The sequence below is a fragment of the Rhinoraja longicauda genome, chromosome 19 (genome assembly GCF_053455715.1).
Source record: "Rhinoraja longicauda isolate Sanriku21f chromosome 19, sRhiLon1.1, whole genome shotgun sequence".
NCBI lineage: Eukaryota > Metazoa > Chordata > Chondrichthyes > Rajiformes > Arhynchobatidae > Rhinoraja > Rhinoraja longicauda.
Genome location: NC_135971.1, coordinates 3,996,259 through 4,013,855, shown reverse-complemented (window position 1 = coordinate 4,013,855; position 17,597 = coordinate 3,996,259). Strand labels below are relative to the sequence as shown.

General features: G+C 46.6%; 1 protein-coding gene across 1 annotated transcript in view; it reads right to left on the bottom strand.

The window, feature by feature from the left end:
• The window catches only part of LOC144602634 (zinc-binding protein A33-like), a 43,987-nt gene that overhangs the window by 19,185 nt on the left and 7,205 nt on the right, over nt 1-17,597 (bottom strand). The window contains exon 5 of the mRNA XM_078415767.1: nt 4,556-4,674. Within this exon, the coding sequence (XP_078271893.1) occupies nt 4,556-4,674 (119 nt within the window). The remainder of the gene's footprint in view (nt 1-4,555; nt 4,675-17,597) is intronic.

The following is a 17,597-nucleotide window of genomic DNA, read 5'->3' as shown; positions in this document are numbered from 1 at the left end:
ACGGTCGGGCAACGGAAAGATTGCGCGGGGTTTTAACGTCGAGGGGAGAAGAAAGCCCTTTCCCGACGTGGTGGAGTTGTATTTGTGCAGAGGTGAGAGAAGACGATGGAGACAGCGAGATGTGGTGATGCCGTCAGTGCAACAGAGCCCGGTTCTTGTTCCTCTGAAACATTCTAAATGGAATTTTAAATGGAGGTTTCGGGGTATGGACTTAAGCAAGAGGGGCTTCTTGGAGAAGAACAGCTGCCTTAAATTTAGTTGCGTCTGGTTGAGTGACTACTGTAGGGTGAAGACTATTCCATGCTTTAATTGTACGAGGGAAGAATGAATTGCTACACTCATCTGTCTTGGTAGCTGATATCTCGAATTGAAGAAAGCCAATGGAATGTTGGCCTTCATAACAAGGGGAGTTAAGTATAGGAGCAAAGAGGTCCTCCTGCAGTTGTACAGGGCCATCATGAGACCGCACCTGGAATACTGTGTGCAGTTTTGGTCTCCAAATTTGAGGAAGGATATTCTTGCTATTGAGGGCATGCAGCGTAGGTTTACTAGGTTAATTCCCGGAATGGCGAGACTGTCCAATGTTGAAAGACTGGAGCGGCTAGGCTTGTATACACTGGACTTTAGAAGGATGAGAGGGGATCGTATCGAAACATATATGATTATTAAGGGGTTGGACACGTTAGAGGCAGGAAACATGTTCCCAATGTTGGGGGAGTCCAGAACCAGGGGCCACAGTTTCAGAATAAGGGGTAGGCCATTTAGAACGGAGATGAGGAAAAACTTTTTCCGTCATAAAGTTGTAAATCTGTGGAATTCCCGGCCTCAGAAGGCAGTGGAGGCCAATTCTCTGAATGCATTCAAGAGAGAGCTAGATAGAGCTCTTAAGGATAACGGAGTCACGTTGTTCCCTTTATCATGCATCTGTTCACTAGTGCTGCTCGATTGTAATCGTGTATTGTCTTTCTGCCGACTGGTTGGCACACAACATAGGCTTTTCATTGTACCTCGGTGAGCCCGGTGATGGGGGACAATGATCCGTGTTCGGATGAAGAGGAAGGAACTGAGTGGGATAGAAAGACGAGGAGGAGGAGTTTCGGGATTGCGGGAAGGAGAATCGGGGATGGGAATGATGGACTGCGTTGACTACAAATTGGCATCAAGAACTCCAACAACATCAAACCAGCATTCGGATCGAGCGGATGTGGAGTGGATGTTTACCTAGCAGGACAATCTGGGATTAGAGCCAAAAGCTTCGGAATAAAAGGACAAATGTTTTGAATGTCTTCAGTCACAGGGTGGCGAATCTGTGGAATTCATGGAAGCAAAAAGCTGTGGAGGCCAAATCGATGGATATTTTTAAGGCAGAGAACGACAAAGTCTTGATTAGTAACGTGGTCCTGATAAGGCGTGGAAAAAGGCCCTTCGGCTCAACTTGCCCATAGCATCCGCCATGTCCCAGCTACACCAGTCCCACCTGCCTGCGTTTGGCCCATATCCTTCCAAACCTGTCCTATCCATCTACCTGTCTAACTTTCTTGAACGTTAGGATAGTCCCTGCCCCAACTACCTCCTCTGGCAACCCGTTCCATACACCCACCACTCTTTGTTAGGACTCAATACACAATAGACAATAGGTGCAGGAGTAGGCCATTTGGTCCTTCAAGCCAGCACCGCCATTCAATGTGATCATGGCTGATCATTCTCAATCAGTACCCCGTTCCTGCCTTCTCCCCATAACCCCTGACTCCGCTATTCTTAAGAGCTCTATCTAGCTCTCTCTTGAATGCATTCAGAGAATTGGCCTCCACTGCCTTCTGAGGCAGAGAATTCCACAGATTCACAACTCTCTGACTGAAAAGGTTTTTCTTCATCTCCGTTCTAAATGGCCTACCCCTTATTCTTAAACTGTGGCCCCTGGTTCTGGACTCCCCCAACATTGGGAACATGTTTCCTGCCTCTAATGTGTCCAACCCCTTAATAATATTAAACGTTTCGATAAGATTCCCTCTCATCCTTCTAAATTCCAGTGTATACAAGCCTAGTCGCTCCAGTCTTTCAACATATGACAGTCCCGCCATTCCGGGAATTAACCTAGTAAACCTACGCTGCACGCCCTCAATAGCAAGAACATCTATCCTCAAATTTGGAGACCAAAACTGCACACAATACTCCAGGTGCATGTCTCACTAGGGCCCTGTACAACTGCAGAAGGACCTCTTTGCTCCTATACTCAACTCATCTTGTTATGAAGGCCAACATTCCATTGGCTTTCTTCACTGCCTGCTGTACCTGCATGCTTCCTTTCAGTGACTGATGCACTAGGACACACAGATATTGTTGGACGTCCCCTTTTCCTAACTCAGATTCCTATTAAGTCCTTCCCCCCTCATCTTAACCCTATGTCCTCTGGTCGCCGATTCACTCACTTTGTCTGTTGTTAGACATGTTTCAAAAATGCAGTCAATGCTGCCGCAATCTCTTCGCTTGCCTCGCCCAATATCCTGCATATGTTGCAACAGACATGGCGAAATACCACTTGGGCATCTTACAACTCAGCGGAATGAATATTAATCTCAATAACTTCAAGTAACCCTTGCGTAGGAAGGAACTGCAGATGCTGCTTTAAACCGAAGATAGACAGAAAATATTGGATTAACTCAGCGAGACTGGCAGCCTCTCTGGATAGAAGAAATGGGTGAGGATTCGGGTCAAGACCCTTCTTCAGACTGAAGTCAGGGGAGAGGGAGATACAGATATAAGGTAGTGTAAGGTGTGAAAATGAGACAAAGGGGGTGGTGATCAAGGAATATGTTGAATCAAAGCAAACAGAGACAAAATGTAATCGGAGACAGTCAGACTGGTTGGAGAACTGGGAAGGGGGAGGGATGGAGAGAGAGGGAAAGCAAGGGTTACTTGAATTTAGCGAAGTCAATATTCATACCGCTGGGGTATGAAATAGGATGTGCTGTTTCTCCAAACCCTCACTCTGACAGTGGAGGAGGCCCAGGATAGAAAGGTCAGAGTGGGAGCTAAAGTGTTTAGCAACTGGGAGATCAGGTAGGCAGAGGCGGACTGAAGAAGGGTCTCGACCCGAAACGTCAGACATTCCTTCTGTCCAGTGATGCTGCCTGTCCCGCTGAGTTACTCCAGCATTGTGTGTATATCTTCGGTTTAAAGCAGCATCTGTAGTTCCTTCCTCCACATCAGTTCAGATATTGAACCTTTGTTACCACCGTACTCTATCAGTACTCTATTGCCTCGTCAGTCTAGGATAATCTCTCTCAGTGCAGTTGCGACATTTTCTATCATCAGTGGCACAGTTCGACCACATCTTTAACATCCCCCCTATCACATCGGAAACACCTGGATCCTGATTCGTTGAGCTATCTGTCCTTCGCCTCTTATCAACCATGTCTTTGCAATGCCTTCAACATCAGAGATCCCTTTAGTAATCGTGACCATACATTCACCCGCTTCACTGCATTGAAATCAGTAGCTTTTAGCACATCAACCCCATTGTGTTCATGAAACCGGCCTTGCGTGTCCGTACTTTCAAATGCATTTGATCCACTCTCCACATTGTCCTCAATCTCCCCCTTGCTGACCTACAAGGTTCCTTGGCGAGTAGGGCTGAAGACAATTCGAAAGTGTGTTATACATACGTTGAATCAAGAGGGTATCAATGGAGAGAGGGTAACAGCTGTTGGACAAAGGAAGTAATTCGTGTCTGAAGTGCCTCACCAGTCCGGTATTAAAGGTATCACAAAATGCTGGAGTAAGTCAGCGGGTCAGGCAGCATCTCTGGAGAGAAGGAATGGGTGACGTTTCGGGTCGAGACCCTTCTTCAGACTAATGATTCCTTTCCCCTTCAACCGCAGGAGATGCAACACCTGTCTCTTTACCTCCCCCCTCAACTCCATCCAAGGACCCAAACAGTTTTTCCAGGTGAGACAGAGGTTCACCTGCACCTCCTCCAATCTCATCTATTGTATCCGCTGCTCTAGATGTCAACTTCTTTACATCGGCGAAACCAAACGCAGGCTCGGCAATCGTTTCGCACAACACCTTCGCTCAGTCCGCCATAACCAACCTGATCTCCCGGTGGCTGAGCACTTCAACACCCCCTCCCACTCCCAGTCTGACCTTTCTGTCATGGGCCTCCTCCAGTGCCATAGTGAGGCCCACCGGAAATTGGAGGAACAGCACCTCATATTTCGCGTGGGCAGCTTGCAGCCCAGCGGTATGAACATTGACTTCTCCAACTTTAGACAGTTCCTCTGTCCCTCTCTTCCCCTCCCCCTTCCCTTCCCAGTTCTCCCTCTAACTTCCTGTCTCCACCTTTATCCTTCCTTTGTCCCGCGCCCCCGACATCTGTCTGAAGAAGGGTCTTGACCCGAAACGTCACCTATTCCTTCTCTCCTGAGATGCTGCCTGACACGCTGAGTTACTCCTGCATTTTGTGAATAAATACCTTCGATTCTGGTAGTAAATAGACCCTTTACATATAACTGATACTTCAATATCTCCAATGGGGTTTTTTTTTAGGTTTTACCTCTTGTAATGCCATCGGGCACTTCCGTGAACACCGTGTTCAACAAAAATGGGTGATCGAACCTTTCAACGGCCAGGGCACCCTCTGCTACTGACAGCGTCAGGGCTTCATCACTCACCCTGCATTAATTAAACAACTAGTTAGAAGACCAACGTCCAATGTTTCCTGAGTTATATTCCAAAAAGAACACAGCGAGCCTCACCTCCTCTTCCGAAGAGTTTCCTCCTGAAATACATAACAACAGAAAGGCCAATTAATTTCCACATCGTGACAGCAGGAAGTTCAGCCAAATTGTTACAATTTGCCAACAGATCCCGGCTTCCACTGCTGGTGTAGCTTCTCGACCCAGAACATCTACCAACCTTTACCCCCACCTCTTTGTATTCACTGGAGTTTAGAAGAATGAGAGGGGATCTTATAGAAACATATAAAATTATAAAAGGACTGGACAAGCTAGATGCAGGAAAAATGTTCCCAATGTTGGGAGTCCAGAACCAGGGGCCACAGTCTTAGAATAAAGGGGAGGCCATTTAATACTGAGGTGAGAAGACACTTTTTCACCCAGAGAGTTGTGAATTTGTGGAATTCTCTGCTTTTGCAGTTGCAGTTCCTGGACTGTGGAACAGCATCCCTCTCCCCATTAGAAATATCCCCCTCCATCGACTCCTTTAATTCCAGGCTCAAAACCTATTTCTACTCCCTAGCGTTTGAGGCCCTCCGAGGGGGCGCTGTGAACTGTTTATGTATGTGCTGTTATCTTTGTGTGCCATTGTATGTTCGTTTCTTAGTACCTGAACTGATGTGCGGCACTTTGGTCAATGTGGGTTCTTTTTAAATGTGCTATACAAATAAAATTGAATTGACTTGACTTGACCGAGGGCAGTAGAAGCCAAATCACTGGATGGATTTAAGAGAGAGTTTGATAGAGCTCTGGGGGCTAGTGGAATCAAGGGATATGGGGAGAAGGTAGGCACGGGTTATTGATTGTGGACAATCAGCCATGATCACAATGAATGGCGGTGCTGGCTCGAAAGGCTGAATGGCCTCCTCCTGCACATATTTTCCATGTTTCTATGCTTGCAAAAGTTATTTTGCCAGCTTGTGAGGAGATATTACGTGAGTCTGCGTGAGAATTAGGCCCAGTTAACATGGAAAAATATTACTAGCTCAGTGTCATAACTGCTGATCCAGAGTAGAGTGCAGCTGTGCTTGTGTAAGGAAAGCAGTAACTATGGCCCTGGAACAAACGCACCATTTATTCGGAGACACAAGACATGGCGGATTCGGGAGCAGGCATGTACCGATGACGCTTCGGTACCGGAGCCTTCTTGCGTCTTGCGGAGGAGAGGGGGTAGAGCTGGAAAAGAGGGGCAAGGGGAAGGACTGAGGGCAAGTATTGGCAAATGACAGGTGGATTCGGCTGAGGAAGGACGTTGGTGAGATGGGCGGAGATATCCACCGCCGTGGAGATGGGGACAAAAAAGGCCTCAGGATTGGAATATGTTCAGGATGAAAGATGGTGAATAGAACAAAATGCTTGTCAAAATTTACCGTTGGAATCACTCCCATTCTTGACTGAAATGGCACAGAGGAGGCTGAGGGTGGGTAATGACTGGATCAAGGGAACATTGAAAATATGGTCAGAAGTAGGAAAGAAATTAAAACTGGCGAATTCCATTTGTACGGCCCCTAAAATAGCGATAAACCCAGATTTTTTACCATCTACTATGGACTCAGGGTATAACAATTGGTCAAACAAGGGGTTATTATATATCGCACAAGTGTTTAATGGACAGATCATGAAGTCATTCGAACAACTTGCACAGGAATTTAATCTACCAGCTCATGACTTTTTTATAAATTCCTACAACTACGACATTACCTTCAGAAACATAAGGAATGGGAGAATATTTGTAAAAAACCATCCAAATTAGAGGAACTGTTACGTATAAGAAAATAACTGCAGATGCCGGTACAAATCGAAGGTATTTATTCACAAAATGCTGCAGTAACTCAGCAGGTCAGGCAGCATCTCAGGAGAGAAGGAATGGGTGACGTTTCGGGTCGAGACCATTCTTCAGACTGATGTCAGGGGGGGCGGGACAAAGGAAGGATATAGGTTGACACAGGAAGATAGAGGGAGATCTGGGAAGGAGGAGGGGAAGGGAGGGACAGAGGAACTATTTAAAGTTGGAGAAGTCGATGTTCATACAACTGGGCTGCAAGCTGCCCAGGTGAAATATGAGGCGCTGTTCCTCCAATTTCCGGTGGGCCTCACTATGGCACTGGAGGAGGCACATGACAGAAAGGTCAGACTGGGAATGGGAGGGGGAGTTGAAATGCTCGGCCACCGGGAGATCAGTTTGGTCAATGCGGACCGAGCACAGGTGTTGAGCGAAGCGATCGCCGAGCCTGCGCTTGGTTTCGCCGATGTGAATAAGTTGACATCTGAGCAGCGGAAGCAATAGATGAGGTTGGAGGAGGTGCAGGTGAACCTTTGTCTCACCTGGAAAGACTGTTTGGGGCCTTGGATGGAGTTGAGGGGGGAGGTAAAGGGACAGGTGTTGCATCTCCTGTAGTTGCAGGGGAAAGTGCCCGGGGACGAGGTGGTTTGGTTAGGAAGGGACGAGTGGACCAGGGAGTTACGGAGGGAACGGTCTCTGCGGAACGCAGAAAGGGGAGGGGATGGGAAGATATGGCCAGTGGTGGGGTCCCGTTGTAAGTGACGGAAATGTTGGCGGATGATTTGTTGGATCCGCTGGCTGGTGGGGTGGAAGGTGAGGACGAGGGGGATTCTGTCCTTGTTGCGAGTTGGGGGAGGGGGAGCAAGAGCGGAGCTGCGGGATGTAGAAGAGACCCTAGTGAGAGCTTCATCTATAATGGAAGAGGGGAAGCCCCGTTTCCTGAAGAATGAGGACATCTCTGACGCCCTAGTGTGAAACACCTCATCCCGGGCGCAGATGCGGCGTAGACGGAGGAATTGGGGGTAGGGGATAGACTTTATACAGGGGACCGGGTGGGAAGAGGAACTGTTAATGTCATTTTCAGAGGAAGAGACAAAAAAAGGAGTTATATCAAAAATGTATAAAATAATACAACATGAATCAAATGATAACAATATGGATGTCAAAGAAAAATGGGGGTTGGAAACAAATATTATAATAACAGATGAAAAATGGGAGGAATCATTCAAAGGAGGACATAAATTAACCAACAGTCCAACATGGAGGGAATTTGATTGGAAGGTGAAAATGCGGTATTTTAACACTCCATCTATAACATCAAAATATAGTAACACATCTGAGCTATGTTGGAGGGACTGTGGAATGGTGGGGGTCTTCACACATATATTTTGGGATTGCCCAAAGCTCTTGGAGTTCTGGAAGAGTGTTCAAAAGGAGATTGAACAGATGTTGGCCATTAATTTCACTTTAGATCCAGCACTCTGTATACTGGCTATACTCCCTGACAATATGAAAGATGGAGAGTTAATTTATCCACTGAGAATTCTACTTTTGATAGCAAAAAAAATGATGACAGTTTTCTGGTAGAAGCCACAACCCCCCAGCATAACGCAATGGAGAGACAGGGTAAAAAAAATCTTTGTCATGGAGAAAATCACAGCAAAAATACAGTTGAAGACAGACGTTTGTTAAAAGATGGCCACCATTAATACAGGCGATGCCAGAACTCTAGTCACCTTTCACTTTTATTTTTATTTTTATTTTTTTTAATTAATTTTTTAAAAAAACTTATTGGTATTTATTTTTACTTATATTACACCTGTTCATCGTTGGGTTAATACCACAGTCTGAAGAAGGGTCTCGACCCGAAACGTCACCCATTCCTTCTCTCCCGAGATGCTGCCTGACCTGCTGAGTTACTCCAGCATTTTGTGAATAAATACCTTCGATTTGCACCAGCATCTGCAGTTATTTTCTTATAATAATAATAATAATAATGCATTACATTTATATAGCGCTTTTCAAACTCTCAAAGACGCTTTACAGGGATTTCTAGAACATACAGAAGTGAATAAATAGATAAATAAGTAAACGAACAGAGAAAGGAGACAGAAGGTGAGGTGATCTTCAGTGGTTGAAGGCAGTGCTGAAGAGGTGAGACTTCAGTGATGTTTTGAATGTGGTGAGTGAGGAGGAGTCTCTGACGGTTTGGGGTAGTGAGTTCCATAGGGTGGGCGCAGCGATGGAGAAAGCCTTGTCCCCCCAGGATCTGAGTTTGGTCCGGATGGGGGCGGACAGGAGATTGGCAGCAGCAGAGCGGAGGGTGCAGGTGGGAGTGTGCCTGTGGAGGAGGTCAGTCAGGTAGGATGGGGCCAGGTTATGGAGGGCTTTGTAGGTCATGAGGAGGATTTTGTATTGGATTCTCTGGGGGATAGGGAGCCAGTGGAGTTTGTAAAGGACGGGGGTGATATGGTTAAGGATCGGGGAGTGGGTGAGGAGACGGGCAGCGGAGTTTTGAATGTATTGAAGTTTACTGATGATTTTTGAGGGTGCGCCATAGAGGAGGCTGTTGCAGTAGTCCAGACGGGAGGTGATGAAGGCGTGGATGAGGGTTTCTGCAGCTGTGAAGGAGAGGGATGGACGGAGACGGGCAATGTTTTTGAGGTGGAAGAAGGCTGTCTTTGTGATGTGTTTGATGTGTTTGTCGAAGGAGAGGGTTTGATCAAAGATGATTCCAAGATTCCGGATGTGAGGGGAGGTGGATACTGGGAGACCATCAATATTGAGGATGAAGTTTTGGGTGGATTTGGTGAGCGTTTTTGGACCAATGATGATGATTTCAGATTTGCTGCAGTTGAGTTTGAGGAAATTTGTTTGAAGCCAAGATTTTATTTCAGTGATGCAGTTTGTCAGTGTAGAGTGTGTGGTGGGGGAGATTGACTTGGTGGAGATGAGGAGCTGGATATCATCGGCGAAGCAGTGGAAGTTGAGACCATGACGGCGGATTAATTGACCAAGGGGGAACAGGTAGAGGATGAAGAGGAGGGGGCCAAGGACTGAGCCTTGGGGGACACCTTGGGGGAGGGGAGCGGTGGGGGATTTACAGTTGTTAATGGAGATGAACTGGTGCCTGTCAGAGAGGTAAGATTTGAACCAGGATAGGGCTGTGCCGGTGATGTGAAAGGAGGATTCAAGTCGGGTGAGGAGAATGGAGTGATTTATGGTGTCAAAGGCGGCGCTGAGGTCAAGTAGGATGAGGATGTTGAGGTTGCCAGCGTCGGAGGAGAGGAAAAGGTCGTTTGTGATTTTGAGGAGCGCAGTTTCAGTACAGTGGTTGGAACGGAATCCAGATTGGAAAGTTTCATACAGGTTATTGGTAGAGAGGTGGTATTTGAGTTGGGAAGCTACAGCACGTTCCAAAACTTTGGACAGAAATGGTAGGTTGGAGATTGGTCTGAAGTTGTTTGGGATGTCAGGGTTGAGACCAGGTTTTTTCAGAATGGGGGTGACAGCAGCGATTTTGAGGGATGGCGGTACGATGCCAGTGGACAGGGAGGAGTTTATTGTTGCAGTGATAAGTGGAGAGAGAGCAGGAAGGCAGGCCTTGACAAAGCTGGAGGGGATGGGGTCCGGAGAGCAGGTGGCAGTTTTTATTCCTGTGAAGAGGTCAGAGAGGTTGGTGGTGGAGACTGGGGAGAACTGAGGCAGGGGTTGACAGGATAAGGGGGGGGCAGGTGGTTTGAGGGGGAGCAGGTGAGTTGGTGGTTAAGGTGCTGTAGATGCTGTCTATTTTGCTTTGGAAGAATGAAAGGAAAGTGGTGCATTTGTCAACTGTGAATGATTGGGAGATGGTGTCCAGGGGGCTGAGGAGTTTGTTTATTGTAGAGAAGAGTGCTTTTGGGTTTCCGGAGCCAGAGTGAATTATTTGAGAGTAGTAGGTGGAGTGGGCGCGGGAGAGGGCATCTTTGTAGTGCTGCAGGTGGACTTTGTAGGCTTGGGAGTGAATTGTGAGACCTGTTTTGTTGCGGAGTCTTTCAAGTTGGCGAGCATGAGTTTTCATCATGCGGAGTTCGGGGGTAAACCAGGGAGCAGAGTGGGTGAAGGAAACTGTTTTGGTTTTTATAGGTGCTAGCTGGTCGAGGCAGGAGGAGAGAGTGTGGTTGTAGTAGTCAGTGAGGTCAGAGGGGCTGTGGAGGTCAACGAAGGGAGAGGCGGACATTATTTCAGAGAGGGAGGATGAGAGCGAGGTAGGTGAAACAGAGTTCAGCTTACGGAAGTTGATTTTGCGTTTTTGCCTTGGAGCTGGGGTGGGAATGTTGACGGACATGGTGATGGCTAAGTGATCAGAGAGGGTGGGGTCGGAGCCAGAGAGGTGATGTAGATTTAGTCCAGTGGAGCAGACAAGGTCCAGAATGTGCCCACGGTTATGGGTGGGAAAATTGACGTGTTGAGTGAGGTTAAAGCAGTTGAGTATTTCAGTGAAGTCAGCGGCTATTGTGGAGTCAGTGGAGTCCATATGGATGTTGAAATCACCGAGGAGGATTGAGGGGGAGAGAGAACAGAGCTGGGTCAGAAAATCAGAGAAGTCAGAAAGGAATGATGGGTGTGGTTTGGGAGGGCGGTAGACAACTGCCATGACTAATTGTGTGTGGCCAGAGAGTTTGAAAGCCAGGTGTTCAAATGAAGGAGCAGATGAGATGGAGATGAGGCTGATCTTGAAGTCCTGTCGGTGAATTACGGCAATCCCACCACCTCGGCCCTCCGAGCGTGGTTTATTGATGTAGGAGTATTCGTTGGGTGTAGTGAGGTTGAGTGGGAGGTAGTCCAGAGGTTGTTGCCAGGTTTCAGTCAGACAGAGGAAGTCCAGTTTATTTTCCAGGATGAAGTAATTCAGAATGTGGCTTTTATTGTTGAGGGACCGGATATTGAACAGAGTGAGCTTCATGTTGCTTTGTATGGTGTGGATGGACACGGGTGATTTTGCCAGGGTTTGCAGACAGGGGGCGCAGTTATACCACAGTTACCGTAGTCAATTCATAGGTGGAACGCGAGATAAGGTATATGATGAGTGATACCCTTGTTTAGGTATTTGTGAATTATTATTACCAATGAAGAAGTAGTTATTAACCATGTTCATAACAGATATGAACAAAAGAGAATATACGTGAAAACAGGTGTAACCGAATATGTATCTCCTTCATGTTGTATGTATTCTGTACTATGGTATTGAATAAATTTTAAAATTGCGTTAAAAAAAAGGAAAGATGGTGAATTTAATGGAAGGGGAGGGTTAGATGTCAACAGGAGAGAACGTGCTGGGAGCTAAACAGAAAGGTTTAGGAGATCATCGGATGGAGCAGGGGGTATAAACGTGATGGCGGGGCCTAGGGGTGAAAAGAAATATGGAGGGTTGTGGGGAACAGGGAAGACTTGAAGGGGATTAGATTGACCTATAATAGGACAATTCAGTGTACACGAGTCTGAAGAAGGATCGCGACCCGAAACGTCATCACTTCCTTCTATCCAGAGATGCTGCCTGTCCCGCTGAGTTACTCCAGCATTTTGTGTCTCTTCAGTGTACAGGCTTTTGGTGTGTTTGCTATTTAGAATATGAGGTATTTTACTTCCCTACAACTATTCTCATTCGTTTCATTGGGTTGTTTAAATTAATACTGACTAGCTAATTAATTTATTCCATCGTAGGGGAGGTGCATTCCCAATCTCGTTGTACCCCTGTACAATGACAATAAAGATGTATTGTATTGTATTGTATGTGATTTGTTTAAATGAGCCCCAAATTAAAGCACAATGCTGAATTTATTTCAAAAGTCGCCCACTATTTTGTGATGTTGGAAAATAACTGCAGATGCTGGTACAAATCGAAGGTATCACAAAATGCTGGAGTAACTCAGCAGGTCTGAAGAAGGGTCTCGACCCGAAACTTACTCTAAACCAAACTGAAAATGTAACCCCTTACCTTCAGAAACATCAAACTGTCCGTTAGGTTCAGCTGATCCTGTAGCTTCAAGCATTTCTCTGGCATAGAGTTTATCTCCTCTTGAATCGCTCGGAGATTCCTTTCCATTGGATTTAGAACGCTGTTCTCTTCTTCCAGAAGATCCTTGAGAAAGAGCAGCTCTTTCTCATTGAGAATCTGGCGCAGTTCAGCAAATACCGATGTGATGTAGGTCACCAGGTTCTGATACTGTTCCTGTCAAATGAAAGGTGAAGGTCAATATTATCGAGCCTGGAATCTAAGACAAATAGCACAAGATCAGAGAAGGGAAACTGGAAACCTTACCTGGACTCCAGAAATCTTCTCTTTCTGTTGCTGCTCCATTTCCTCCATCGCTGATTTATTTTTTGTGAGAGTTTCCAAAGATGTTTTAATCTTCTCCTGGGATTGAGGTTCAGATTCAGTCAGTAAAAGAATTAGACCAGACGGAAACAATGAACTGCAGACACGGAACTGTACATGAACGTTTACAAAAAGACACAGACTGCTGGGGAATTTGGCGGGTCAGGAAGCGTATCGTTGGAGAGCTGTAGGCGACATTTTGGGTCAGAATCTTTCTTTGGACTGATTGGAGTAGGTGGGAAAGATGGGCCAGGAATACATCTGGCCAAGTGATGCCCCCATCACTTGTATCCACCTATCACCTAGCAGATGCATTCCTGGCCCATCATTCCTCCCCCCTGGGGGGGGGGGAGGGGTAGGGGTTTGGCAGCAGGTTGGTCAAAGGCCATACATGAAAAGACAAAAATAAGGGAAGTAAGGAGTAAGGAAACAAGAGGTGCGAATTGTAAAGCCAGAGAAAAGAATATAGATGGGGAGGGGTTGGGGATGGGAAGGAGGAAATGGTTGCACTGCCAGGTGTGGCATCTCTATACTAAAACCCTCGTTTGTTTGTTCCTGATCTACAGCCAAAGCGGAACACAATAGCGCGACAATTTTAGGCCCACCTTACTCAACGTCGTCCCTTTGGTGCTAATGGAAGAAGTTTCATTGAAATCGGTGTTATATTTTTTAAGTTATTCACATTTTAAAGTTTAAATCTATCTCCGAGGGAGGGAAGGGGGTGGAGGGAGGGAGGGAGGATAAGGGGGTTGAGGGGGATGCAGTGGGGGAGGGGAAGGGGAGGGGGAAAGGGAGGAGGGGGTGGGGTGGGGGAGGGGGTTGTGAGCTGGGGCAGGGAGGGGGAGGGGAGGAGGGAGGGAGGGAGGGGAGGCGGGGGGGGAGGGGGAATAGGGGGATGGGGGAGAGGAGAGGAGAGGAGGAAGGGGGCGAGGGATGGAGGAGAGGGTGCTGCACCAATGCAGGAGAGGTTTGGGCCCAGTAACTTGGTCTAGTAAGGCAAGGCAAGGCAAATTTATTTATTTAGCACATTTCAATAGACAATAGGTGCAGGAGTAGGCCATTCAGCCCTTCGAGCCAGCACCGACATTCAATGCGATCATGGCTGATCACACTCAATCAGTACCCCGTTCCTGCCTTCTCCCCATACCCCCTCACTCCGCTATCCTTAAGAGCTCTATCCAGCTCTCTCTTGAAAGCACCCAACGAACTGACCTCCACTGCCTTCTGAGGCAGAGAATTCCACACCTTCACCACTCTCTGACTGAAAAAGTTCTTCCTCATCTCCGTTCTAAATGGCCTACCCCTTATTCTTAAACTGTGGCTCCTTGTTCTGGACTCCCCCAACATTAGGAACATGTTTCCTGCCTCTAATGTGTCCAATCCCCTAATTATCTTATATATTTCAATAAGATCCCCCCTCATCCTTCTAAATTCCAGTGTATACAAGCCTAATTGCTCCAGCCTTTCAACATACGACAGTCCCGCCATTCCGGGAATTAACCTAGTGAACCTACGCTGCACGCCCTCAATAGCAAAAATATCCTTCCTCAAATTTGGAGGCCAAAACTGCACACAGTACTCCAGGTGCGGTCTCATGATGGCCCTGTACAACTGCAGGAGGACCTCTTTGCTCCTAATAATAATCTGCCTTTCTATTCTTACTTCCAAAGTGAATAACCTCACACTTATCTACATTAAACTGCATCTGCCGTGTATCCGCCCACTCACACAACCTGTCCAAGTCACCCTGCAGCCTTATTGCATCTTCCTCACAATTCACACTACCCCCCAGCTTAGTATCATCTGCAAATTGGCTAATGGTACTTTTAATCCCTTGATCTAAGTCATTAATGTATATCGTAAATAGCTGGGGTCCCAGCACCGAACCTTGCGGTACCCCACTGGTCACTGCCTGCCATTCCGAAAGGGACCCATTTATCCCCACTCTTTGCTTTCTGTCTGTCAACCAATTTTCTATCCATGTCAGTACCCTACCCCCAATACCATGTGCTCTAATTTTGCCCACTAATCTCCTGTGTGGGACCTTGTCGAAGGCTTTCTGAAAGTCGAGGTACACCACATCCACTGACTCTCCCCTGTCAATTTTCCTAGTTACATCCTCAAAAAATTCCAGTAGATTTGTCAAGCATGATTTCCCCTTCGTAAATCCATGCTGACTCGGAATGATCCTGTTACTGCTATTCAAATGCTCAGCAATTTCGTCTTTTATAATTGACTCCAGCATCTTCCCCACCACTGATGTCAGACTAACTGGTCTATAATTACCCGTTTTCTCTCTCCCTCCTTTCTTAAAAAGTGGGATAACAATGCTTCCACTATTTCTAGAGCCACCTCCTTAAGTACCCTGGGATGCAGACCATCAGACCCTGGGGATTTATCAGCCTTCAGTCCCATCAGTCTACCCAAAACCATTTCCTGCCTAATGTGGATTTCCTTCAGTTCCTCCATCACCCTAGGTTCTCCGGCCCCTAGAACATTTGGGAGATTGTGTGTATCTTCCTCAGTGAAGACAGATCCAAAGTAACGGTTTAACTCGTCTGCCATTTCTTTGTTCCCCATAATAAATTCCCCTGCTTCTGTCTTCAAGAGACCCACATTTGCTTTGACTATTTTTTTCCTCTTCACGTACCTAAAAAAACTTTTGCTATCCTCCTTTATATTATTGGCTTGTTTACCCTCGTACCTCATCTTTTCTCCCCGTATTGCCTTTTTAGTTAACTTTTGTTGCTCTTTAAAAGAGTCCCAATCCTCTGTCTTCCCACTCTTCTTTGCTATGTTATACTTCCTCTCCTTAATTTTTATGCTGTCCTTGACTTCCCTTGTCAGCCACAGGTGTCTCTTACTCCCCTTAGAGTCTTTCCGCCTCTTTGGGATAAATTGATCCTGCAACCTCTGCATTATTACCAGGAATACCTGCCATTGCTGTTCTACCGTCTTCCCTGCTAGGGCCTCCTTCCAGTCACTTTTGGCCAGCTCCTGCCTCATGCCTCTGTAATCCCCTTTGCTATACTGTAATACTGCAATGGTAATTCAAAGTGAGCATAAAAATACAGAACAAGGAGAAAAGGTAGGAAAACACAGATAATAAGAGTAATAAGATAAATAAATAAATTATAAGTAAGATTAATAGAGGAATGATTAATAGAGTAATAGTTGGGAATTAAAGTGTTGTGGGTGGTGTGGGTTTGTTATGTATGGATGTAGTTTGGTTACCTACAAACTGTAAATGTTAATGTTTATGCTGAAGGAATTACACGAGAAATTCCGAGCTTCACAAGCGGAATTTGAGGCGCTATTCCTTCAGTTTGCAATCAAGCAAAACACAAGCCCAGGGCAGAAAAGTCAGCGTAGGAATGCAAAGGAGAGTTGAACTGGTTAGCAACCGGTAGATCCATCGGGGCTTGGCAGGGGTACTCGCGGAACCGGTGGCTCAATCTACCCTCTCGCCTCGCCGGTGTAATGGAGGCCTCGCCGGGAACACGGGATGCAGTGGGTGAGGGTCACAGGTGGTGCACGAAAACCACTCTCTCTCTCTCTCTCACTGTCAGGGGTCCCTTGATGGGTGTAAGACAGACAGAAAGCAAAGAGTGGGGATAAATGGGTCCCTTTCAGAATGGCAGGCAGTGACTAGTGGGGTACCGCAAGGCTCAGTGCTGGGACCGCAGCTATTTACAATATACATTAATGACTTGGATGAAGGGATTAAAAGTACCATTAGCAAATTTGCAGATGATACAAAGCTGGGTGGCAGTGTGAACTGTGAGGAAGATGCTATGAGGTTGCAGGGTGACTTGGACAGGTTGTGTGAGTGGGCGGATGCATGGCAGATGCAGTTTAATGTGAATAAGTGTGAGGTTATCCACTTTGGTGGTAAGAATAGGAAGGCAGAGTATTATCTGAATGGTGTCAAGTTAGGAACAGGGGACGTACAATGAGATCTGGGTGTCCTAGTGCGTCAGTCACTGAAAGGAAGCAAGCAGGTACAGCAGGCAGTGAAGAACGCCAATGGAATGTTGGCCTTCATAACAAGAGAAGTTGAGTATAGGAGCAAAGAGGTCCTTCTGCAGTTGTACAGGGCCCTAGTGAGACCGCACCTGGAGGACTGTGTGCAGTTTTGGTCTCCAAATTTGAGGAAGGATATTCTTGCTATTGAGGGCGTGCACCGTAGGTTTACTAGGTTAATTCCCGGAATGGCAGGACTATCATATGTTGAAAGACTGGAGCGACTAGGCTTGTATAGACTGGAATTTAGAAGGATGAGAGGAGATCTTATCGAACCGTATAAGATTATTAAGGCAGAAATTAGAGGCAGGAAACATGTTCCCAATGTTGGGGGAGTCCAGAACAAGGGGCCACAGTTTAAGAATAAGGGGTAGGCCATTTAGAACTGAAATGAGGAAAAACTTTTTCAGTCAGAGTGTTGTGAATCTGTGGAATTCTCTGCCTCAGAAGGCAGTGGAGGCAAATTCTCTGAATGCATTCAAGAGAGAGCTGGATAGAGCTCTTTAGGATAGCGGAGTCAGGGGGGATGGGGTACTGATTGAGAATGATCAGCCATGATCACATTGAATGGCGGTGCTGGCTCGAAGGGCCGAATGGCCTCCTCCTGCACCTATTGTCTGTTGTGAGGGAGAAGGTATAGCCACATGTGTCTCATGTCTTACTGTAGGTTGGGCGGTTACATGGGGAAGGGGTTGTT